The 27,096-nt window shown below is 36.3% G+C and overlaps 1 protein-coding gene across 1 annotated transcript in view; it reads left to right on the forward strand.

Moving 5' to 3' along the window:
• The window catches only part of LOC126457964 (origin recognition complex subunit 4), a 97,514-nt gene extending 71,874 nt beyond the window's left edge, over positions 1-25,640 (forward strand). Inside the window, exons 7-8 of the mRNA XM_050094722.1 lie at positions 12,363-12,515; positions 25,240-25,640. Coding sequence (XP_049950679.1) covers positions 12,363-12,515; positions 25,240-25,434 — 348 coding nt within the window. The 3' untranslated portion in view covers positions 25,435-25,640. The remainder of the gene's footprint in view (positions 1-12,362; positions 12,516-25,239) is intronic.
• Positions 25,641-27,096: the final 1,456 nt, after the last annotated feature.

Consider the following 27,096-nt stretch of genomic DNA (forward strand, 5'->3'; position numbering starts at 1 on the left):
TCTAGGTTAATAACTGTCGGAGAACTCAATAGCTTGCATAACACTAGACAGATGTTTGCAAATATAACTTCGGGCTACCAATGATAAAACTGGCACAGTATAGAGAAAATGAAAAGTGTACGAATATTGAAGGGAACCGTATATGAGAAAATATGTTTGTGTGTTGGGTGGGTGGGTGAGCTGGTGTGCACGGATGAATCTGGGTATGTGATGTGTCCTGTGCAGAAATAGAGACGTACTTTGAGACATAGCTAGATAGCTCTGTGTAGTTAAAAATCATGTTCTTCAGCTGCTTTCTCCAGACAGCTGTGAGAACTTCTGTTGCTGAATCTCTCTTGAATAATTTGGATATATGGAATACTGTCAGTTCCACATAGTGTGTTTCCATTCTATTACCCATATCAATCCAAGGTTAACAAGACAGCCCTCACCAAATGTGCACTAACAGAATAATGTGAATTAAATGTTCACCGTGCACACCATAACTCATACGACTTATAGAAATTGTAGAATGACACTACAGACCACATACTTCCTCATTCTCACCCAGCCCCATTACACCAGATACCAGTGTCATTATATAAGTACTACATTCATTCACTACCAAAATTGTAGCAAAGCTTGCTATGAGACTAGAATATTGAAGTTTTGTGGCAATAAAGTGCAACAATCATAAACACTTCCAACAATAGTTCAACATTTTATAGCTACATAATAGTTAATGATAATAGGTGAAAAGCAACAGCTCGAAAAGATGCCAGGTGAGGAAAATGGGACAAACTGATAGATGTTACAAAGGCTCTTTTAGAGTGTGAAGGAGTGTTTGATGTTGTCATTGGTAATTTAATGAAACCAGAAGAAAATACGCTGAATAATGATGACCAACTCGCTGTGTGGATATTGACTAACTCCAAGGCAAAGAAACATGTTTGTCCTAAAACAACAAGGCCGCTGCTTCATGCTGGTGAATGCATAACTGCTCAATATATTTGAAATAAATAACATAAAAACTATTATGTCCGTTCAGTGGAAGACATTGATTTAGTTTGACAGGAGTATCGTGAGAAGCATCTGACAGTGTATGAGATCATGTAGTCAAATTTGATGAAATACAGACCTATTAAGACAGGTTGCTTCTCACCTATAGAGGAGGTATTGAATGGCAGACAGGCTCATTTAATACTGAACCGTTAGATTTTAGGTATCTGACAAAGTCATTCATCTGACACACATGGCCTCCTTTGTCTCCAGGCACTACAAAAGTAGAGACATAATGTGTATTATTATTTCAAAATGTGCTACTGCATTAAAATGAGCAATAGCTAATAAAAAACTGGCATAGTAGAAGATATGCTGTGGCATTAAAACACTTCGTTACTAATAAATTGTGTCCCAAAGGTCTTTCTGTGTAGGTCCAAGGAAAGTTTATTATCTGATGATGTAACGTGTGTAATTTAATACGGTTTGAGATGTTTCATTGTACGTTGTATTATTTAATGCACTTTCTCCATAAACTTTTTATGTTTCTCAACTGTGACTTCTTGAAAATCTGTGCCAAACTTCTATAACTGCAGTTTATTGCGCTCGGTAAACTCAAAAGTACGGCTCCAATTTCTTTAAAAGAAAAGTCCATTCATTTTAATAAATCATTTTTTGCTAATAAACATGTGCATGACTAAATGGATTACATCAATAGTTTGTCAGTCACAACCGCCCAATATGAAATCTCACCTTAGAAGAGAAATGAACAGAACAGTTCATTTGTATCTTTACATCTCATGAGAAGCATTGTCAAAATTATTTATATATATATCTTATTAGGACTCATGCACCTCGTCAAAGTACGTAGGTTGGTGATTCCCAAAACTTGTATATTTGCATCCAGGTAGGTATTTCCTCTTGTGAAGTTTTTGCAATTGCCACCACATCTTTAAAACAAGTGATGTCCATCAGTCTGACATGCCACACGCAAATAAAATAGCAAACCCACACAATGTCTGTGTTCTCATCTCTGATACCTTATGTATACAAGCTTTCATTTACAAGAATCATTCATTCCTAAGAAACATAGGAATATATACCACTCCTTTGGATAGGTAACTATCACCACAGGTACTAAACAACTATATTGAAATGGTGAAAGCAGTATAAAGTAGCAGTTTAATGTTTCTGACAGGACGTATTGGAAAAAGAAGACATGACCACTAAGAAGCTGCAGTATGATCACTTTTTCATAACTAGTTTCAGTAATAGTCTTCTGGTCAAACTAGTAACACATCATCCTGATTTGAAAACTGTGCAAATTCTTCGTAAGATACGTACAGAAGCTTAATAGCAAAATTTGAGTAACTAAATGGTGCTGGTTTGTTAGAATAAGCCATCACCATATACTGCGAAACGTGAAGCATTGTAAGAGGCTTTCGTACATGTATCTTCGTACAGAAAGAACTTAATAATTTGGTTGCTGAAAGACCTACCTATATTAAACATGTCAAAAATACCAATAAATCATGTCACATGTACCTCTCTTACCTACGTAATACGTTATTTTACTGTTTTCTGGAAATTGTCCTGAATGATTAATCACATCATTTTATGTTCCTAATATACTTTTTTCCTTCTTGAATTTCCGTATTCTTTTATAAAAACGGAAATGAAATTCAAATAATTTGATAGGCCACTAAAACACTTCATTCGAGTCATGTGATACCTGTGATGTCACTGGCTAGCTCGTTGCTCCTACTGTCATAATGCTAATTCACAGTCATGTCTTGCTTTGGAATTTACCTTTCAGAAAATGGGTTACATATGGTGTGTAGTGTCATAGTGTATAAATACATCTATAAAATCTCCTGAAAAGTTGTTCTTGAGTGTTCTAAAGAATGAGAAGATGCATAAAATATGATTGCATTGTACTAGTAAATTGCAATGTTGACACCACGAAAGATGGCACCATTCATTAAACTCCTACTGAAAATTGCTGTTTTACCCAACTACACCTCAGTTATTCGGTATAGCTCAGTTGTTAAAAGCCGTAGACCATTGAATTGTATACCTTAAAGAGAAGATTGCCATCAGCAATGCAGTTGAGTTTAGTTCATTGTCCTGATAGTAATGTAGAGCAGTTTCTCAATTATATTGAAAAGTTGGATAGGGTAACAACAAGAACACACAGTGGGTTTACTCAGAAAGGTAATGGTCAAAATTGGGGAAATGACAACTTTCAAAAAAGGGAACAAAACAATTATCATGGTGTCAGTCAAAATTCACGGGGACATAATAGTTTTCAAAAGAAGGACCATAATTTTTATCCAAAACAAGAACAACATTTTCGTGGAAATAATCAACAAAATAGAGAACACTTTAGGGATCAAAATCACAGAAATTTTGATAGAGATCAGTACAACAGAAACTACCAACAATCAGGTAATGTTTGGCATAGGAATGGGAACAGAAATGTTGATCAGAGATATTGGCAGAACCACAATCAGCAGTTCAAGCAGGAACAAGTTGTAATTCAGGAAATAAAAAACGAGTAGACGCCCCCTTGAAGGTCCGCAAGGTTGAGGCAGAAGGTGAGCATGATGAAAGGACCAATGGATGTGACTATCACAAACCCAAACATGACAGTTCCAAACCTAAGCTATCACATGAGGTCATTAGTTGTTACTTATTGAAAAAATTTCAAGAGGAAAATGATGATATTGATAAAGATAAAATTTTCAGTACACAAGAATATACAGTAGATAAAAGTAATTGTGATTCATTTAATTTAACAGAGTTTTACACTTGGGCAGAAAAGAACAACACTTTGTCAGATGATGTAATTTGTAGTAGTTCAGAGACGTGTGTGAATGAAAGAGAGAATGCATGATGTGAGAATGAAAATATTGGTGAAAGGGATCTGGTAACTTTAGAAAGGGGAAATAATATTTTAGGTGATAATTTGAATGTGTATGACCTGAATATGTATAATGATAATGATGTTGATGATAAAGTTGATAATGATGGTAATGGTATGGATGATGATGTTGAGGAAAGGTGTTTCATTAGTTTAAATAGGGTGTTGGGTATACACATGGTTGAAAATGGATTAAATAGTGAAAATGTTATAGAAATTCCCAGGGATGTTACCAGGATGAATAAGGCTCACAAGCTGGGTGTATGTAAAAGTATGAATTTTGATGTTGTTGGTAAAGAATCTGACTACACAAATAATGATGACACATGTATAACTTCTAGCCTAAGTGAAACTTTTACAGATACTAATGACACACACACACATTTTTTTTGACAAGAACTTTAGAAAGATGCTTATTAATGTATGTGGAACTGTATGTCCTGAGTGGTGGAAAAAGATGAGATATTTTATTTTTGAAAAGCTGAAGGATAAGTACTTCAGTAGTATACAATGTGATTTGGATGAAAATTCTTGGCTATTTGAGATAATAGAGAGTACTAATGACAATTTTGTATCTTGGGCAAATTTTATAACTGTGACAAATAATACATGTAATGATATACCATATGATTCTGATAAGTATAGGTTTGGGGAAATTGAAAGTGGTTTTTTACATGAGGATACAGGTTCTGAGAAAAGTGATAATTATGCAGTCCTTATATAAAAGTTCAAATTGGTTCATGGATTGGTAAATGTTTAATTGATACAGGAAGTGAGATCTCGGGAATATCTGAAAGGTTAAGCAAGAAATTGAAAGTGGGGAAAGATTTTGTTGAAATGCCAGTTGTTGGGGTAAAGATAAAAGGTGCTACTGGGAAGAGCAGTAAATTGGTAAAATGCCAGGCTTTAGTGACATTTGTAATTGAAGGCAAGTTGTTCACACATGGATGATTTGTAATTCAGGAATTTAATGAGGATTTTCTTTTGGGTATGAATTGGATAGTAAAAGTAAATACAGCATTTGATTGGGTTGGAAGAAAACTTTTGATAGAAACTAGTGAAAGGGAATACATTCAGACAAATTTTGTGAACACACTTGGTGATCAGAGTAATGGAAATTTTGACAGTATCAATTTACTAAAAGAAAATAGATTGGAGAATATTGAAACTCATAGATTTGATACTGATGAAGTTGAATTTGGGAATTTAGTAAATTTGAAAATTTCAGAAACACAAAATTTATCTGGGGAGCAAAAACTACAGTTAGAAAATCTGCTATGGGAATACAGTGATGTTTTCAGTGATATACCTGGTAGGGTAAAGGGTTATCAGTGTGAGCTTCAGGTAAAACCTCATGAACCATTTTTCATAAAACCATACAGTATTGCAATATCAAAAAGACCTGCTGTTGAGAAAGAGCTGAAAAATATGGAAGGATGTAATATAATAGAAAGGAGTATCAGTGCATATAATAGTCCTCTAGTAGTAGTTTCGAAAAAAGATGGTGGAGTAAGATTGGTTTTGGACTCTAGACACGTAAACAAAATTTTGTTCAGACAGACAGACCATCCCGAAAATATTGATGAGTTACTCTATAAATTTACAGATATAAAATATATGTCAAGTTTGGATCTAACTTTGGGTTTTCATCAGGTACCACTTTCGGTTAATTCTAGGAAATATACTGCTTTGTTGTACAATAGTAAGAGTTACCAATATTGTGTTGTGCCATTTGGGTTAAATTCTTCTGTTTCTGAATTTATAAGAGCTTTGGATCATGTACTGGGGCAAGAACTTGCATCTAAACTGATAATTTATGTAGATGACATTTTGGTTACAGGGCAAAATTGGGAGGAACATTTTTCGATTTTGAAGTCAGTTTGTGAAAAACTTAGAAAATGTAAATTTGCAGTTTCTGAATTAAAACTTTTGGGTCATGTTGTCACAGACAAGGGAATTTTGGCAGATCCAGAAAAAATTAAAGCAATTTCAGAAATTCCTATTCCTAAGATTAAAAAAACAATTAAAGTCATTCTTTGGGTTATGCGGTTATTACCGAAAACATATAAGTGATCAGAGTCTGAATGCACCATGTTTAAGTCAGTTACTTAAGAAAAACACTGTTTGGGTTTGGGATAAAAGTTGTCAGGAAGAGTTTGATAAAATTAAGCAAGAGTTGAGGAAGCAACACTTATTACACAGACCTGATTTTAATTTACCATTTTGTTTGAACACTGATAGCAGTAATTATGGGCTTGGAGCAGAGTTACTTCAAGAAAGAGTAGAGAATGGAGTTAAGATACATTGTACCATAGCATTTGCAAGCAGAATGTTGCTCAAGCATGAAAAAAATTATACAGTCACAGAGAAGGAACTTTTGGCAATTCATTGGGCTTTTACAAAATTTAGAATTTACCTTATTGGACATAAAACCATAGTATTTTCGGATCACAAAGCTTTGAGTTACTTACAAGAGTGCGAATTATACCATGTAGATTGACCAGATGGGCAATATTACTGCAACAGTTTGACTTTGAAATCAAACACATAAAAGGTTCTGAGAATGTAGTAGCTGATTCACTTTCAAGGCTACCAATTGAGGGAGAAAAGGAGATTTTTGAACAAGAGGAGGAAAAGCAATTTGAAATTAGATACTTGAAAGGGGTGGAGAATGAGAAAACAATTAGAGCTATGTGTAACAAAATTAGAAAAAATCAAAGTTTGGATCAGAGTTGGAAATTAATCAAAGAATGTTTAGGCAAGAAGGGGTATGAGAAACTTGATAAATTTTACAAATTACATAAGGGGATTTTATTTCGAAGAACAGATGTAGATTCTGATAATTGGAAACTGTGTTGGCCAGAGGCAGATGCTGATAAGCTGATCATTTACATACATGAAAGTTTTGGTCATTGTGGGATACAGAAGTGCATTCAAAAGATACAAGAAAATGTTTATTTTTACAATATTGGAAAGCAGGTAAGAAAATAATTGGCAACCTGTGACAAATGTCAGAGTGTTAAAGTGAGCAATCAAAGATGTGGTGGAGAGATGCAAAACATTATTCCGGAAAAACCTTTAGATCTTATCGCAGTGGACTTATATGGAATGTTACCAAAGGGTAAAGGTGGTCACTGTTACATATTTGTTATGGTAGATGTATTTTCAAAATTAATTAAACTATATCCAGTGAAGAAAGCTACTAGCCATGAAATTATAATAACCATTAGATCTTATCGCAGTGGACTTCTATGGAATGTTACCAAAGAGTAAAGGTGGTCACTGTTACATATTTGTTATGGTAGATGTATTTTCAAAATTAATTAAACTATATCCAGTGAAAAAAGCTACTAGCCATGAAATTATAATAAAAATTGAAAGAGATTATTTCGCACAGGTGGGTAAACCGAAAGCTATATTATCAGATAATGGTTCACAGTTCACCTCTAAAATTTGGAAAAAGTTTATTGAAAGGTCAAAATTGAAGCATATACTTATATCTGTTTATTCTCCATCCACCAGTCCTACAGAAAGATATGAGGGAAATTGGGAGACTTTGTAGAACCTATTGTAGCCATAAACATCCAACCTGGTTTGAGCACATTTGAAATTTTGAAGATATTATGAACAGCCTACAACATAGTTCCACAGGATTTTCACTGTATGAGATTATGTTTAATATTAGACCTCCAAATCTTATATCAGAACTTACTGAATTTCCTAAATGTACACCTTTAACTATGCAAGAGAGAGAAGATATTGTCAAGGAAACTATGAGGAAACAAGGGGAAAAGAGGAATGAAAGACATAACAATAGGGTAAAATTAACCACTTTCAAAATTGGGGATCTTGTTCTGGTCAAACCTCATGAAAAATCAAAAATGTTAACTTCAGAAATTAAAAAATTCTTTGATATCTATATTGGGCCTTTTGAAGTCATAGAAAATCCACACCCTAATGCTTATCGTTTGGTGTATCCTAAGTCAAAGAAATTATTTGGTCTCAGGAATGTTGTCTCTTTGAAACTATATAAACAGAAATCATAATTTCAAAATTTAAATAACCTATTATCATCTAAAACAAAAGTCCTCCACTGGAATATGCTTGTTAGAACAAAACAACCTGTACAACCAAGTATGTATATTTGCATGTATAAATTAATAATTTGAAGTCACATGTTAATTGAAACTGATGGATAAAAACACTGTTGTAACAAAGGAAAAAAAAGTCTCCATAGTGAGCATTTCCGAATTTTTCTAATTTTTGGAAGCTAAGTCTTCCCTGCAAAGGTATAAGTTTCAAAAACAATTTTAGATAAAGCCTCATGATATATGAACAGTTTATTGTTGTTTATACTGACGTTGTGGGGAGCGAAAGTACTCTTCACAAGAATGTGACTTGTAGTAATATTGTACTAGCGAGGCAGGTGTACATAAATAATTACAAAAAATTTAGATAATACTGATGTATCTTTAGCTGTACTAAAAGACGAAAATCATAAGCAAAAAAAAATACAAAATAAAAAAACATGAGTAAAATTAAAAAGAAAATCATAAGCAAAAAAAAATATACAAAAAAGCATGAGTAAAAAAAATTAAAAAAAATTTTTAAAAAGAAAGTCATAAGCAAAAAAATATACAAAAAAAACATGAGTAAAAAAAATTCAAGAAAGAAAATCAGAAGTAAAAATATATAAAAGGCCAATATATAGGAAAAAAACACTGCACTATATATGTCCAGTATCATTTTTACTGTACAATATGTAAGCATAACGAAATTAACATTAATATAAAAAAAATTTAAATCTTATTCTAGGAAATGAGTTTTACCTTTCTATTATTTTCAATCTGTATGCTGTATGTTGGAATATTTCTCATGTATGTTTTATACCATGTATATTTGTCATGTCAAATAATTTCTTTACTTGAATTTTTTGTGTATGAGATTGATGGGGAAGAATCATTGCAACAACAGCCAGTAACAAATCCACAGATTCAAAGAGTCCAAATTTGGAAGAGGTTATCAGACTGCATCATTAATGTACTAATTGTGTAATACAGATCCATTACTGAGAGTGGTCGGGATTTTGTTGTATATGTCCATAACAACAAAAGCCCTGGGGAGCAGTTGTAATGGATCTGGGAGATGTGTTATTTTCTACCGGATTTGTCGATACCAAATTGTAAATGTTTTCTTATATTTTTTGTCAGAATTTTTTTACTATAATTTGCCTTATTATATGTTAATTTACTTATATTGTTGAGAGTGAAAGCATATTGATTACTATTAGTAAATGTGTCGAAGAATAGCATAGAGACTGATTACAAGTAGAAGCTTGTGTGTTGTGTAAAATGTCTTTGACGCTGGAGTCGTCTTTGAATATAGTCAGTCGGCAGTTAACTCTTGGTGTGTGTTGACGGTAGAACAATGTGCAGGTTGCCGTCATAAATAATTTTGAATTATGTTACTATTTTTTTATATAAACTTTAAGAAGAAACTACATTCGAAGCAATGGTATTTGAAGCACCAAAAATGAGGCAAACACATTGAACCAGGTCATTTCTGCAGCCGACAAAACTGCAATTGTGGAATCATACTTCCACTAGACAACTGAAGCCAAGACCAATACTGCCTTGTAAACGTCTAATGGAAAAGGTACTGCCACGAAATATGCCAAATTTAAGTAAATAAAAAATAGTGAGCATATTTCAACTTTGTGTATCAGAAGGGAAACCATATTTCACCTTCCAGGATACCTCTTTTTCTGTAGTCGGATGCGCCGTCCATTACGCCACCAGAGGCCAGCTGGATGCAGTGTCTCGGCTGAGTATCTTCTGTAGAGGACCTCAGCGCAAAGTTTTGGAAAGGATGATTTTATTGTGCTTTGGGTTGTAGCTCATGACTGATAATTGACAATCTAGTTACAGTATATGTACCCTTTTCCAAAAGTTCTGCAATTCATTACTTTTGAGCAAGTTTAAAGATGTTGCAGGGAGAAGAGAAAAGACTGTCCGTCGTTCACATGTTGCTGCTGTAAATGGGTGAAGCATAAATGCATTAACTTTCGCAAGGCGTCCACTATCAGCACTCACAAAATTTGTTTTTATTGTTACTTAAAAGATGTAATTGGTTTTCCATCATTAAATAGCTAATTTGTTTGCAGAAAAAGTACATAAACACCTTGTAACTTCTGCTAATGCTCCTATAACACAAATATAGCTTCATCTTACTCCTAGTCTGTGACATCACTAAAGCATCAGCCAGTAAAAGAGCATTCTTGGATCACGTGGCCAGAATTTGATTATTTAATGATTTTTAAGCTTTAATTACCTAAAAGTAACAGATATTTTGTGAGAATAATGATCAAAAGTGCTATTTAAATGTTGTTATCAATCAGAGTATCAACAACGCAAAACATGTTTTTAACACAGGAAAATAGCCTATTGGCGTACTTTGGTGATGCAATGAAACTGGTGAAATTAACAATATGAATGAACATCGTTCCTTGACAAGAATACATTTTAATGTCCCAGTGTACAATGCTTCATACAGTATGATGATAGTGTTAAGTTTCTCTCTATTTCAGTAGACATTGTTAGTTATATAGTATTTGCAGGCTTTTTAAATCAAGATGTTGCTGTAATAGGTCAACCAGAATATTGTTGTATTATTGAAAGTAATTATGAATAAATAAAGTTATAGTGAAGCATTTAGGCAGTCGTATTCCTGCCCGGATAGCTGTGAATGCTGGCATGACACTTCTGGAATTTGGAGAGGTGTACTGGCTTCAGCTTGAATTCGTTTGTAGGATTAACGAGGGCTGGTGTGCTGGTCACCCTAGATGTTGTTTTTATGTGGTTTCCCACATCGAACAAGGTGAATACTGTGCTGGCACCCATGTTCCTTCTGAGTTACGTGACTCACATATATTTAGAAAAAGTTTGCACACTTTCACATGGGATAACACATCAAGATACAGGATAAGGATCAGGGAAAAGAAGGGGAGGGGAGGGGGACATTCCAGCTTCTTGATGGTAATGTCTCATTTCTTTCAAGTAGCATAAAAGTGTAAGTAGGTATCGCCACTGAAGTAAATAAATGCTTTTTTCCCACCCAGCAGTTTGTTTTAAGACAAAAATTACCAAGTAAAAATCAAAATTACATTACAATTTATGTTCTCCATGGCCTCAGGTGTGTACGTTTGGTTGTCTGTGTGGTTGTCTGTGTGGTTGTGTGTTTAAATGTGTGTAATTCTACCAGAAAAAAGATAAGAGATCGAAAGATAGAGTGGATACTATTTTCTGTTACACATTTCTCCGCTCCACACATCAGTCCACTATAGGTAAGTGGTAGCTTTTCCCTTATGTTACATATTTTTTCAAGTTTATGTTACCTAGAAAATACTTTTTTTATTGCTATAATGTTATTGGTTTTGCTCCGGAATTTTGTTTTATAAACTGTATATTTAAAAGTTGATATTGTGCGCACTAAGAAAATTTGCTAGCATCTTGATCTACACTTATTTAAAGTACTAAGTTTTCTAATTATAGAAATGTTTGATTTTACCAAATAAGCGATAACTTCAAAGTTTTATTACTTTAATACATAGTACAAAGGAATGGCAACTACTCACCTACAGCTGACTGACTTAATGTGCAATGATACGCATGACAGAAAAAAGTATTTATACTAGCTTTTGAGCTCCTGCTGTTTCTCTAGTTGAAATACATACATATGCAACCATGCACAAGCCTGTGGCCATGACTGTGTATATATTATTCCATCCAGGAATTGTCTTTATTATTATATTGTTTTAAAGATTTTGTTGTTTATATAAAATGTAATAATGAATGAATTAATTAATATTTAAAAAGGTTTATTGCTTGCTGGGTGGTATAACAAAATGGCTGATACTTAAGTTTTTAAGTAAAATGACATTCCCTTAAATTGTATAAAAGTATTTTAAAGAGTGAAAGTATTGGCATGAAACTGACAATGAAATTGTTACTAATGGGCATATACACAGCAGAAAGATTAGATTACACAAGTTTCCTGATCAGTAATTATTTCTCACATAAATAGAAACAGAAAAGTCATCATGTCCTTCCACAGTTATGTAACAACTTACGTAGTCGTGTGGGGGAGGGAAGATAGTGCAATGAGTTATATCCCATTCTAATTATAAAATTTCAAGCTTTTTGTGAGATGTTGCACAGTTTACATCCAAATGGGGCCAATTATCCCATGAATAGTGTGAAGTAATTATTGTTCCAGTAGGTTATGTGATTTTTCTTTGTTATTAATGTGTCTTTTGGTGATTGCAAATTTTGGTGCTGTCAGTTTTATCTGGAAAGTTGTTTTGTTTTTGTATCAGCAAAATAATGCATTCGGCAGTTTATGTAGAAACATAACATGTCACCCTGTATTGAACTTTATAGGATTACATTTTACTTTTTTTCAGGTGATTGCCATGAAACATTTCACAGAAATATATAATGGAGAACCTTTCAATTTTGAACTTATTCTACGATCCTATTTAAGATTTGTCCGTCAGAATTCATCCATTTTAGTCACACAGAGATCCGTTATTCTTAAAGCATTCCAGCATTTGAAGGTAAACATGTTTACTGAAAACAACTTTCAGATCATTTATCTTTACCAAAGCTTAAAAACTTCCTCTTTCAAGTCTACTTGTTTCTAATCAGACTAATATAGTGTGTCTAAGAATATATGTAGACAGTCCTGTTGGCTCTCTGTTACTTGTTCATAGCTGCAAAGTTTCTTTTGTATTATGTAGATTTTGGCAACGTAATTACTACACACAGTATTGGGCAGTAGTAGTCATGAGAGATATGATGTAGCTGGTACAAAATGCCTTGGGGTATCCAGTGTTGTTACTTTGTGGAAAGAGATCTGTTAAAGAGAATGACAAAGCCATCTCGGAGTATTCAGTCAATAGATTGGACAGCAAACTGAGTTACGATATTGAGGATATGCTAAGAATGCTTCTCTTGTGAAGATCATGTCATTTTTTAGTGGTACAACATTGTAGAGCTTTGGAAACTGTGTAGGGAAGAAGGGCTGGGATGGGAGTGTTACTGATGGTGACTGACACACAGATCTTCACTATCACTTTGAAAATTATGTGGGAGCATCCGAATACTTACTAAAACAGATATAGTGTATATACAATTACAATCTGCAGATGTAAGCTACACATTTAGTAGTGATGTTCGAACAAACATGCTAGCTTATTTTATGTATGTTTTCTCTTCGTTGTCCTATAAAAATGTCTGGACTACTGCAGCTGAAGTCAATAAACTATTTATTTTGCAAAATTAACTATAACTGTATTATTATGGTAGGTAACTAAATACTTTCTATCTTTGTTATCTAGTCTAATAAAAGGTCAACTTCTTACACTGCTGTTTGTAGACTTTTAATTTTAGCTGTCTATGAATAATCCAATATGTGCCAATATCTTTCAGGCTCTCCTTTGTGTCCTGTTCTTCTTTCATGTCTTTGTATGTTCATCCTCTTCTGACGTCATTCTTCATTGTAATTCTCTGCCTACATCTTCTCATTCCTTTCACTTTTTCCCTCACCTACACCTATACTTCATAAGCCTTCTTGCAGTGTGTGGCAGAGGGTACCTTGTGGACCATTGTCACTTCCCTTTTTTTTGTTCCAGTTGTAAATGGTTCGCACAAAGGAAGATTGCTGATAAGCCTTTGTTTGGGTTTGAATCTCTCTGATTTTATCTTCATAGCCTTTTCACAAGGTACACGCAGGAGGAAGCAGTATATTGGCTGAGTGTTCTAGGAATGTACACTATAATTCTTTCTTGCAGACGATTTCAATGCAGTATATGTCCCAGCCAAGATTTTTTCTTCTTTCTAATCACTTCCAGTAACTTTCTTTCATCTCCTACTTTCTTCATCACTTCAGCATTCTTAAGTCTCAGTCCATTTCACCTCAAGTATTCTTCTCCATAGCCAATTTCAAAACTTTCTAAGTATCATTCTTTCTTTTTAACTGTTCAAGATTCACTGCTTTATAGCGCTACATTCCAGAGATAACATTAAGCAAATCTTTTCCTCAGCTCAATTGAAATTCCTCTGAACCTAATAACTACTTCACCTTTTCAAGTACTCTTATTCCCATAGGTACCCTACCCCTTATATCTTCTGTACAGGTTCCATTCCATGTCATTAAACTTCCCAAGTACAGAAAGGGCTGGCCAGTGTGGCTGACAGAGCGAGGTGGCGCAGTGGTTAGACACTGGACTCGCATTCGGGAGGACGACGGTTCAATCTCGCGTCCGGCCATCCTGATTTAGGTTTTCCGTGATTTCCCTAAATCGCTCCAGGCAAATGCCGGGATGGTTCCTTTCAAAGGGCACGGCCGACTTCCTTCCCCGTCCTTCCCTAATCTGATGAGACCGATGACCTCGCTGTCTGGTCTCCTTCCCCGAAACAACCAACCAACCAGTGTGGCTGAGCGGTTCTAGGCGCTTCAGTCTGGCACCTATGGTCGCAGGTTCGAATCCTGCCTCGAGCATGAATGTGTGTGATGCCCTTAGGTTAGTTAAGTTTAAGTACTTCTAAGTTCTAGGGGACTGATGACCTCAGATGTTAAGTCCCATAGTGCTCAGAGCCATTTGAACCATTAGTACATAAAGGATTTTGCTTGCTCTATCTTTTTTCTTCTGAATATGTTTACCTGATCTTCCTTCTTCCTTATTCTCATCACTCTTGTCTTTCATATATTTATCGTAATTTCATACTCCTCATCTCTTTGTGCAACATACTCTGTAACTCCTCTTCTGGTTCCACCAGCACTGCTTGATCATTTGCATATTTTATAGCATTTATTCTTTCTCCTGCCATTACAGTGTGTCTTGCATCCTGTATGGCCCTACCTGACAGTTCTTCTCCATGTATGTTAAATAGCTTCGTTGACAGTGAACATCTTTTCCTTACACCCTTTCCAATGCTCATCTTTCCATTTCCAAATCTGTCACAGTTTGCTTTGAATGTATCTTCTTTATTAATATTCTGTCTTTCCAGTCTAAACCTCCTCCTTTGAAAATTATCAGCAGTACATTCCAGTTTTCTGTGTTGAATGCCTTCTCCAGTTGATTGTTCATTTCCGTCGTTGTTTCCCCCAATCATCCTCAGACAGTCTGTAATGTTTCTCATTTCTTTCTTTTCTGAACTCGTACTGCTCTTCACCAGTATTTTCCTCTGTTATCTTGTCAATTCTCCTGACTGTTTCTCATTATAGCCATTCTGGCATGAGTTGCCAGAGTTGGTGGTCATTCGTGCGTGAGGTGTGCTTGCGTGTGCGAATGAATAGTGTGTGTGTGTGTGTGTGTGTGTGTGTGTGTGTGTGTGTGTGTGTGTGTTTCCAACAAAGGCTGAGTAAGTGTCTTTTAATTATGCCTGTCTGCAACTTAGCATGTTATCTTTATGGTAAGTAGCAATGTATCTCTTCCTGCATTGTTGATATCCCTACCTGGAGTTTCCTTGTTTTATTACAGCCGTTGTAACATGACATAAAACTAATGATTGTATAGACTTTGCATCCTTTTGTGTTGCACTTTCTAGGTAAAGATACTCGAATGGTCTGAAGTAGATCTTGAGTCCAAATTCCTGTGTCCTAAATTGTATTTACTACCCCAGTCAGTCTGGCTGTTGAATTTGGACCTAATGCTTTCAGTGCCTCAGATGTAACGTATCACAGCCCAATGCTTTCTTTTTCTGGAGCTTTGAATTGCTTTCTCCAATTCTCACTTCAGTATCTTAAGACCTCAGTCGTCTTCATTCTGTTTCCCTTCATCTACCAAAACCAGTCTGGTGTTATCTACCTGTGCACCATATAACCGTTACACATAATCCATCCAAACTTTCTTCTCTTCTTGTATACATACAGTACTTTTTCCATGTTTATTTAACATTCCTTGTTTGTTTATTTTCCTTGCATCTATTCTTGTTAAGGATTTCACTATTCTGTAAATTTCTTCCACTTTTCCTTTCTTTTCCTTCTTCTGTTTCCTCACATTGTGTTCTCATACAATACTCTCTTGCCTGGTCAGTTAACTTTCAGTTCATTATTCAATTTTATGGACTATATTCTGCCTTCTTCTAAATTGTTGTCTTTTTCCATTTCTGCTTTCATCAGTTTTATCCAACATACTTCTTGTTACTCACTTTTTCTTATTTCTTGTTCTTTTGGCCTCTCCAGTGTCTTGAGTAACAGTCATCGAAATCCTATTAACAGAGGCCATTCAAGAGATCAATTTTTTTCTCTCCATAGTAATGCTGAAATTTTGGGGCGTTATTAAAAATATTCTGATAGTTTACTGCAACCAATAAAAAACTTTTGTAGTCCTTGTTGTGCTTGGTCTGAGTAGCTATTGACCAGCGTCTTGTGTATTTAGTGCTACTGGTTAATTTTTATCCATTTACTTTTGTTTAGTGAATTCTGTAAAATAATGAAGACAGTATGACGACTTCTTAATTCTTCAGTATTACACTCAGTAGAGTATTATTTTGGTAACACATTTTGTAGCATATCTGTTTGCTGTCTGACAGTGACACAGCTACTACCTTTGTTGTTAGTACATCACACACCTAGCTGCATGCATGATGTTTCAAAGAGTTACACATTCTTTTCTTCAGATTCCCTATGCACAACTGATAGTTGTGTCCCCTTCCTGCAGCTGACACAAACATTGCAGACAATAAAGGGAAATGTTATTTTAACTTATTGAAAAATTAAGTGGTAAATCTATGTACTCAATTTGTTAGTCAGTGTTAATTTTGAACACGTCTTCATGTTCAGCCCCTCATCTGAATATGGAAGTACCTTCATTGGGATGAAAATCCATTGGAAACATGTATCTATGGTAGATAATTGTACATTCTAAATGAAGGCCTGGGGAAAAATTATTTTGGAACATATAAGGAATTTTTAAATCTGTAAAATCAGTTGTGAATGTAAATGATGATTTTTGGTACATAACAGTTCTGAATGTGCAAAAACTATGTTATCTCCAAACTAAATTATTGTAGATTAGCTTCCTCATGTATGGGAAATTTGTGTCCAGATGAACCAAAGGAACCCATATTTAAACTAATAAAGAATAGTGACAGTATTATGAAAAGGATAGATTGCTATGCATAACGTAGAAGAAATGTTGAGTTGCAGACAGACACAACAACAAATATATGTGAGCTTTCGACCTAAAGGCCTACTTCTAATGTACAAAACACACCCACATATTCACACAAGCACAACTCTCACACACATGACCACTGTCTGTGGTCACATAAAACAATGTCCAGAATGTATTGTCTACCAGCATTAGTCCTTGCAGTCACAAATAACTATGAACAGTTGCAAGTTTCTCCCAAAAATACTGATCACTTGTTATCCTGTTAATACTGATGGTGAGTAATACAAGTAAATGTTGAAGCAAAGCTCATCTATCTGTATATTTGTATGATAATAATGTATTTTGTCAACTAGACATATATGAGATATGAGGTCTGTTCAAAAAATTCCGGAACATTTGTAGTTTTGCGCCAATGGTGTGTTGGAGTAAAATGTGGTTGATATCCCTGCACACACGTTTTAATGTGTAACTGCTAGAAGTTTCATTGTTGTCTGTGTGTTAGTTATTTTTCAGTGCTGTATTGAGTAGAACATTTTGTAGTGTAGTTTGCGAATTTTGTGATGGCAGAGTTAGAGGAGCAATGCGTCTACATTAAATTTTGCTTGAAACTTCAGAAAATGATGCAGGAAGGCTATGGTGAAGAGGGCTTCAGCCCTACTCAGTGTTATGAATGGCTGACAGTTTAAAAATGGCCAGACGGAAGTTAAAGATGACCCTTATGCAGGACGCCCTTCGACGTCTACCAATGACATTCATATCAGGAACGACAACAAAATTGTGTGTGCCAATCGAAGACTGATTGTCAGAGAGATTGCAGAAAAATGTAACATTTCAGTTGGATCGTGTCATGAAATCCTGTCACAGCATCTTGGAATGCATCGTGTTGCCACCCAGTTCATTCCATGGTTCATGAGTGAAGACCAGAAAGATCTTTGCCTTGCAATGTGTGAAGATTTTTTGGATCATCCAAATCAGAACCAGATTTTCCTTAGGAGAATCATAACTGATGAGGAGATGTAATGATGTTGAGACCTAGGTTCAATCTTCGCAGTGGATTGGGAAAAGTTCTGGAAAAAAAAAAAGCTTCTCAGGCCAAGTCAAATGTCAAACCCATGCCGATCGTTTTCTTTGATTTTGAAGGATTAGTTCATCATAAATTCATGCCATAGGGACACACCGTTAATCAATGGTACTACTGGGACGTGTTGGGACATCTGTGAGAAAACGTGAGAAGGAAATGGCCTGAAATGTGAAGACAATTCATGTCTCTTGCATCACGATAGGGCGCCCACACTTTCATCCCTATTGGTGTGTGCCTGTTGCTCAAAAAATGAAACCACTGTGCTGTCTCATCCTGCATACTCTCCAGACATGGCCCCTGTGGACATTTTTTTTTTTTTTTTTTTTTTAATTTCCAAAGTTCAAAACCCCAGTGAAAGATGAAGATTTGCAAGGATAGATGAGATAAAAGAAAATTTGCAGACGGTGCGGAGAATATTTCCGGACGGTGCTTCATGCGATCCAGCAGGAGACATACCAAGACTGCTTCCGGAAGTGAAAACAGTGTTGGAGCAGAGTATCAATTGTGGAGGAGAGTCTTTCGAAGGAGACCATGCACAATAAGTAACATGTATGCGCAGAAAACATTTGTGGACAAAGTTCTGGAATTTTTTGAAAGACCTCGTACAGGAAAATTCTTGCATACAGCTGCTAAAACACTATTTCATCTCCTGATATTAACTTTCAGTGATCTTCTGGGTGAGCTGACAGACTGAAGCTACAGTGCTTGCTCAGGCATTTTAAATCCACAGGACATGCTGTTACACATGTGGCCACAGATACACAAGTTTCAATGACCGCAGTTACTGGCAAAGAGCTGTGCGTAAACTGGATATGTGGTTAGCTGGTTGACAAATCTTGAAATATTGATTTATGACTAGCTGTGTAGTAGTATCTTTGAGAGTTTACTAAAGTGAGCACCATATTCTATGCTTTTCCCAAGCTGAAACCACTATCTCTGTTAATTAAAATCTCTGCTTGCTTCAGCGCTGACTCCCAAAAAGATGAAATTGACATTAGAAATTCGACGTTGTCATACTGCATAGTGACCATTGTCAATTTAGTGCCCTGACACAGCTGATTTATTGGGCTGTAAGAGCCTGGTGTACCTCTGGTGCTCCGTGCATCTCCCTGATGTATGACAGGGCACACTTGCCGGGGATCTTGTAAACCTCAGCCTTGTGGAGTATTAAGTCATCTTTGATGTAGCAAAAACAGTTCTTGTCTTCAGTGTAGGGCGGAAAACCACTTTCATTTTGTACTTTGTGAAGATATCACCTATTTTTGATGATGGGCTTCCCACTTATGGCACAAAAACTGTGGATTTGAATCTCTTGGTGTCATCTCCCTCACACATGGAGTCCACCTTCAGTTTTATCTGTAGAGGGTACTCATTTGCTTCAAACATTTTTTAAAGTATCGAAGCTCGTCTGCAGGCTGCTCTCATCAGCAATGCTGTGTGTTCCGTGAATTAAAGTACACCCATCATTCAGGAAGGGCGGTGGCGCCTGTTTGCATGTAAATATAGATGCATATGAATCTGTTTCTGATAAACCGTGTGTCCAAAGATGCCATCATCTTTGCTCTGAGCCAAAACTTCCAAGCAACTAATGGCATATAAATATCTCAGCAGTGATTGACCAGCTAATTACAGATTCAGTTTATGCTTAGCTCTTTGCAACTGAACAACAACTGTAGCACTGCATGCACAGGGGCACGTTGCATGGGTTTAAAAGGCCAAAGTGAGCACTGTAACTGCAGTCTGTCAGATCACTTGGAAGATGACCTATTGTTACACAACAAAAATATCATGTGATTAAATAGTGTCGCTGGTGGCACATCCAAAATTTAATAGATCGTTCATTATCCCGCAACAACCTGAAGACACAATAAAATAGTAAATAACTTATCTCACTTACTCACTTTTTAGTCAATCATATCCACTCCATTAGAAACCAGCAGCATTTATACATGTTGTATAGTAAATGATAAAGATGTAATTTGATTTCAGCAGTGCCACCTTTACTTTTGATCAATCTTGGATTTTGGTGAAACATCGAATTTGTCTTGCAGCTATTTTCTGTACTCAGCCTAGTAATGATAGGCACTGAGCACCTCATAGCAGTGTAACTAAAGAAAGTATAGTCACAACAACTTCAACATGATGGTTCAGAGGTTTCAAAATTCATATTAAATCAATAAATGAACAGAATTTACTTTTTCACAAAAATGTATTGTTCCTCTATTTAAAATGCAATTAAAAACTCATTAATACTCATAGTAATGCTGGTTCACATAGACAGTATTATTACAAATGTTCCCATGCACGTTTTGAGGGAACAGAACTATAGAGATCAGGTGGCCTGGAAACTTTAAATTCAGCTAACACTTTTCTACTGTTGCACAACAGGCAAATCTTTCACTGGCTATGAAGAGATACATATACGAACGGTTATGTCATCTTCCATTAACATTGACACCTTGAGCTCTTTTCAATTGAATCTTGATGAGAGGTCAACTTTAATTTCAGATGTCCTTTAAACTTATATCACACCACATTAAATGTCAGATCTCACATCTTGATGATGAGCGCATGACCATTATTATTATTATTATACCATTTTGTACCATGTTAGGGTCCTCATTGCAGTAATTCTTACTCCAAAGTCCTTAGTAATCAGTTACACTAAAATTTATTGCCAACTTTTGCTTGGGTGTTTTACCAATGCTTTTATGTAAAACAAAATATTCATCAAGTCCTGTCTCTCATGTAACAAATAAACTACACAAATTTTCTTGTAAATAACAAAATTTGCACAATTATATTTAATTTTACAGAATGCAAAATGTATGTGCATTAATGCACAATGACTGCCTCTGGTTGCAGTTATCTTAGATTACTGTCAGTCATGACATGTAAACCCAAGTGATGGCAGGGCTAACCAACTAGATGAAATTAAGAGCTATCCTGTTCGATACAGAGACGACAATTGGGCGTATATTAAGCCATATATTATCTTCATTAGCATATACCTGTTAAATCCTTGATTGCAGATACACTTCCAAGCACAGCTGTCTTGGCCACAGCTGTTGCAACGACAGTTCAAACCCGCATCTGGTCATCCTGATTTAGGTTTTCCGTGATTTCCCTAATTCACACGTAAGGCAAATGCCAGGATGGCTCCTTTGAAAGGGCACAGCTGCTTTCCTTCCCTACTGCGAGCTTGTGCTCCATCTCTAATGACCTCATTGTCGAAGAGATAAACACTAATGTCGTCGTCGTCATTGTTGTCCTCCTCCTCCTCCTCCTCCTCCTCCTCTTGCAGCTGTTTTGGGCACCTTTTCGCAGACACTTCGCACCAGTAACTCCACTCACAGACACAGCATGATCCATTGTATGTTTCATTCTCGTAAAGATACCAAGATCTTCAAATTATTACAAACTGCACTTGAATGATAGGTTTATAAACTTGCAGCTGCTAGCAGAATTAAACAGAGAGACAACTACAAACTGGGGAGAGGGGAGATGCACCACAGAATTGGACTTTGTAGGCTGAGATCTGTTGGCACTTCACCTGTGGATTTCTTTAGGATTATCAGCATTTTCTTGGATGTAGGTTGGCAGTGCTACTTGGGTGTTGTGAAGGAGGCAGTATGCCAGAGCATGACAAATTAAAACGTTTCATCGCTTAAGAGGTGGCTTATCACAAGAAGATAAACTACAAGACAAGCTTTGTAAATGGACCATGTACGTTCTTAAGGGAACACCTCTTCTCAACACAGTGAATTGGCATTGGAGAAGGGTATGAACTTCATTCTGTGGACATCATTAGCTCAATCGAATGGGGAATGTCAAAAATACTCAGGGTCACTGCCGAGAAGATCAGGCAGGATACCTGTCACACTCTGACGCAGGTGCAAACACACAAGAATAATATTTCATCTACAGAAGTGTCAGCATTTTGATCACCAAGAGAGGATCCTAATATTAAGGAAACACAGCTGTTATCCTCTCAGACAAATGTACTTATGCAAGTTAAACCAGTTATTGGATGGCTGCATACTAAACCAGGATCCTACAGCCAACATATAGTGAAAAACTTTAGAGCTCCTTAAGACCAGCGCGATCTCTGATGATGTAGTAGCCAAGAGATTACATGCGCAGGCACCCTTCCTTCTCACGCTGTACATATTCCGTAACATTCACGTGGACTGTATGCTGCTGAGCCCTGTTGTAAACAATGTTGGGGTGCATGCAATATATCTGGCATCCCAGCATAGCCATTTAGTGGGAAAATGTGAGAACCACATATGCAACTTGCAAGACTTCGTTCATCAGCTCAAGAACTTAAGATACACATCAATATATATGTTAGTTTTGATGTGGTCTCACTTTTCACTTGAGTGCCATTGCCAGAATTGCTGTTACTCATTGATGAGAAGCTGGAAGGGGATCTTGTAGATTAGTTCAAGGACATGTCCACTTCAACCTATTTTTTTATTCTGTGACTAATTCTTTGAACAAATTGACAGCATCGCAGTGGGCGGTATACTGCCACCCATTGTGGCTTGTCTTTTGTATGAGAGTTTGCGGATAAAGCACTCCGCTCAGTGGATTTCAAACCTACATACTTTTGGCAATACCTGGTGCAGTGTTATGTGGCTTTTATTTTATCAGTTGATTTGTTTTCACCACATAAGGCCTGCTGTTTACGTCTTTCTTCGTTGCTGAGCGATGTATCACTTTTCGTTCTGACGCCGCAACTCTTCCTTTCCTATATCTTTATTACTGTTTATCTATATAAATGATGAACTATTGGTTTTGCCGTTTAACAACTTTTTAATAACTGTGGAAGTCTTACAGGCATCGGGTCCCACCTAATGTGTCACCCGCCTATACGTTTTACATGAACCTTTCAAGACTCGATCGATCTGTTTACAAAGAGAAATCAGAATATCTCTTCGTTTGACATTGTCCAACAACGACTTGGGAAGCTCGACGCCCTCACAGTCCAGGCTCGTTCATGGCTCGCAGCGGTTTGCAGCATTCATTTTATTCCTTGCCCACTTGCCGCTACATCGAACTTTTGTGGTGATCGTTGGGCAACGTCTTCCACGTTATCTGCAACTTAAATAAACTTTCTTCCCACAGTATTTCTGAAAACCCAAAAACAAACTTAAAGAACATAATAGTAATAACTGTTCTTACAATTATTCGTATAAGTTTTGGTCGATTTAATGAGGGGTGGGACAGGCCTAAATCTTGTGACACCACACTGGATGTCAACTTTGTAATCTTGCTTCGTGGCACTGCATTCCTGGCTGTACTTCTACATCATCTCAGTTCTCTTCATCCTAACATTACGGTTACAATGGATGTGGAGAAAAAAGGCAAACAAATCTTCCCGCTTGTGTAGATGTGGAGAAAAGATGATGATGCCTTGGGTCATGCTGTGTGTCATATACCAACACACATGGATTTATACCTGCAGCCCACCAACAAAGTAGTATGCTTAGGACGTGGAGCCATAGAGCACAAGTCATTTTGGATTCAGACAGCTTTTCTGATGAGCTGCACCATACCATATGCCTGAAAAATGGATGTTTCAGACAGTGTGAGAAATTGGAGAATGGCTGTCTTCCCATATGTTGGTGCATCTTCAAAAATGGGAAGATAACTGACGAAAATGTGTAGTTAAATGCATCTTCCATCCAGCAACAAAATTCAGTGCTCTACCGCTCTGTTAAACAAAAACCTTGATTTGAGAAAGATGGGCACTTATAAGTGTCCCTATAACTGTGGTCATATTTTGGACAGACTTGCACTGTGGAAGACAAATGCATCAAACATTGACATTTTGTCTGGGCCAACTAGGAATGTCTGCCATGGTTGACCATTAACTCAGTATGGGGCACAACATAGTCTACAAAAGGTTCTAAAATTCTCTCATTGACGTTTCTTACTGGGACAGTGTAATTAAAAGAAAAGAAAAATAAAATGAAAAGAAAGGTTGCAATTTACAGTTCAACAAATCTCGTGAACAGAGATTAACTGGTTTCAAAATTAGCACAGCATGGGTTTCAGTGCTGGTAATATTTAAGTCACAGCAACCGAAAGAGAGACTACTGGTCACTCACTTACCTAAGTAATCAGACGACAACTGAATGAAGTGGCCACCACACACGTGCAGAACACGTATTCTAGTTCATGGCTTCCAACAGTCTGCTGGAGTAGCCAGGCAGCAATGTGCAGGAGTTATGACAGGTGACATAGCAGTCCTCCCCATAGTTGATCAGGAACATTTCGCTACTGCCCACCAAATTTGGTGCCTTTATGCCTGCATGTTTCCCATTTAGACGGGTACAAATAGGAGGCTCCAGTCATAGCTCAGCATTGTGTTCATTACACCTGAAAATAGTGAACAGTTGTGCTGATGAAATATCATGTGTATTTCACAGTAATATCCAGCATTTCACCCAGGAAATGTTTCTACATGTAATCTGTGAGCAAAACATTAAGATTCACCATATTTAATTTTATATATGTGGTTTAGGCTAAACAAGATCACTCAGATTTGGATTACCTTTATTTTGGCCGTAATTTAGTCTCTTTAGGGTTCTATTGTGATAGCAGGCTTGGCTGTTTAATAAAGAAGAAAATAGTGCAGATATTTCTACGTCATCGATCTCCTGCATTGAAAGTTAAAAAATTTGACAAAATTTTCTCTTTTCTCGGTATGATACTGGCAAGTAATGCCATGCAACTCTTATTGTGTTGTCATTGTTTGATTATTTAACATCTCTCTTTTTACACAGTGTCAGTATTTGCTGTAGTTTCCTGTTGTCCGTGTCATATCTAATTTTTTGTCCTAGTCTGGCAGTGAAATCAGTAATTTCAAAGCCTTATTTCTAGTCTGTGTTCTTATGTTGATCATGCCAATGGCTGTTTGTTTTATACATATAAAGTACAGGCTAGACACAGTAAATTAGTCAGCTCTGGTGAAGCAGTTTGCGAGATCACTGATGAAAGGGAATTAAAAATATATTTCATGGTTATTGTTCATTGTAAAACAGTTTATCTTACCCCCCATTTTTTCAGGTCATGGAATTTATCAAGCTTTTGGAAGGTGAAGATGAAGAAGAGTACAATGAACTTTCCATTGGGAGGCAAAAGCAAGACGAATTTAAAATGTACAGGTTAATGATAACAGACGATCAAATTGATGCTGCCATCAGGGCCTACCCTAACCTACCAACTGAAGTGTCTCAGTGGGCCTGTAGTAGTTTACAGTAAAGAAGAAGAAAATGTGAGACAGCAAATAGCAAATAAATAAGCGTTGGTACCACTTTTTAAAAATTAAATAATGTTCTTAGTAACATGAGGATGTCTATACAATGTTACTGATATTCTTCTTTAATTCAGAGGAATGGTGAAAAATTTTAATCTCTGTTTGTATCAAACAAATATTTATAAGACAATAATAATAATGATTTATATAAGTTTTAATTTGTTTGATGTGTATTATTAAGATAAAAAAATCTTCGCCACCTACCTGGCTGCCACAGCGATATGCACTAGAAAAATGCATTATCCATCTTGCTCTCACTATAGACTGTAAGTAGCTTGTCTGTTTCAAAAGCTTGGAAAAAGGATATAAAAATATTTCATCGCAATACCCTTCACATACACAGTTGGGAAAATTAGGCAGTTACAAAATGAAATAGCACAAAAATGTTTCTGAAATATGACATAAAATGAGAAAGCATCTAACAGCACTGTAGTTCACCTTTCACCAAAGAACAGTGTGATTTTCAGAAGCTATTTCATTTAGCACTACTACATCTACACTCCATAAGCCGATTTATAGTTCTTAGCAGAGTATACTGTGTATATCAGTCATTCCTCCATTCCTTTCCTGTTCCATTAGCACTAAGTACATAAACCCATAATGAAATGTAGAACTCTTCCTGCGATCTTTTGTATGTTGTTGTTGTTGTGGTCTTCTGTCCTGAGACTGGTTTGATGCAGCTCTCCATACTAATCTATCCTGTGCAAGTTCCTTCATCTCCCAGTACCTACTGCAGCCTACATCCTTCTGAATCTGCTTAGTGTATTCATCTCTTGGTCTCCCTCTACGGTTTTTTACCCTCCACGCTGCCCTCCAATGCTAAATTTGTGATCCCTTGATGCCTCAGGACATGTCCTACCAACCGATCCCTTCTTCTAGTCAAGTTGTGCCACAAACTTCTCTTCTCCCCAATCCTATTCAATACCTCCTCATTGGTTACGTGATCTACCCACCTAATCTTCAACATTCTTCTGTAGCACCACATTTCGAAAGCTTCTATTCTCTTCTTGTCCAAACTAGTTATTGTCCATGTTTCACTTCCATACATGGCTACACTCCATACATATACTTTCAAAAACGACTTCCTGACACTTAAATCTATACTCGATGTTAACAAATTTCTCTTCTTCAGAAACGTTTTCCTTGCCATTGCCAGTCCCCATTTTAATCCTCTCTACTTCGACCATCATCAGTTATTTTGCTCCCCAAATAGCAAAACTCCTTTACTACTTTAAGCGTCTCATTTCCTAATCTAATTCCCTCAGCATCACCCGACTTAATTCGACTACATTCCATTATCCTCGTTTTGCTTTTGTTGATGTTCGTCTTATATCCTCCTTTCAAGACACTGTCCATTCCCTTCAACTGCTCTTCCAACTCCTTTGCTGTGTCTGACAGAATTACAATGTCATCGGTGAACCTCAAAGTTTTTATTTCTTCTCCCTGTATTTTAATACCTACTCCAAATTTTTCTTTTGTTTCCTTTACTGCTTGCTTAATATACAGATTGAATAACATCGGGGAGAGGCTACAACCCTGTCTCACTCCCTTCCCAACCACTGCTTCCCTTTCGTTCCCCTCGACTCTTATAACTGCCATCTGGTTTC

The sequence above is a fragment of the Schistocerca serialis genome, chromosome 2, assembly GCF_023864345.2.
Source record: "Schistocerca serialis cubense isolate TAMUIC-IGC-003099 chromosome 2, iqSchSeri2.2, whole genome shotgun sequence".
Taxonomy (NCBI): Eukaryota; Metazoa; Arthropoda; class Insecta; order Orthoptera; family Acrididae; genus Schistocerca; species Schistocerca serialis.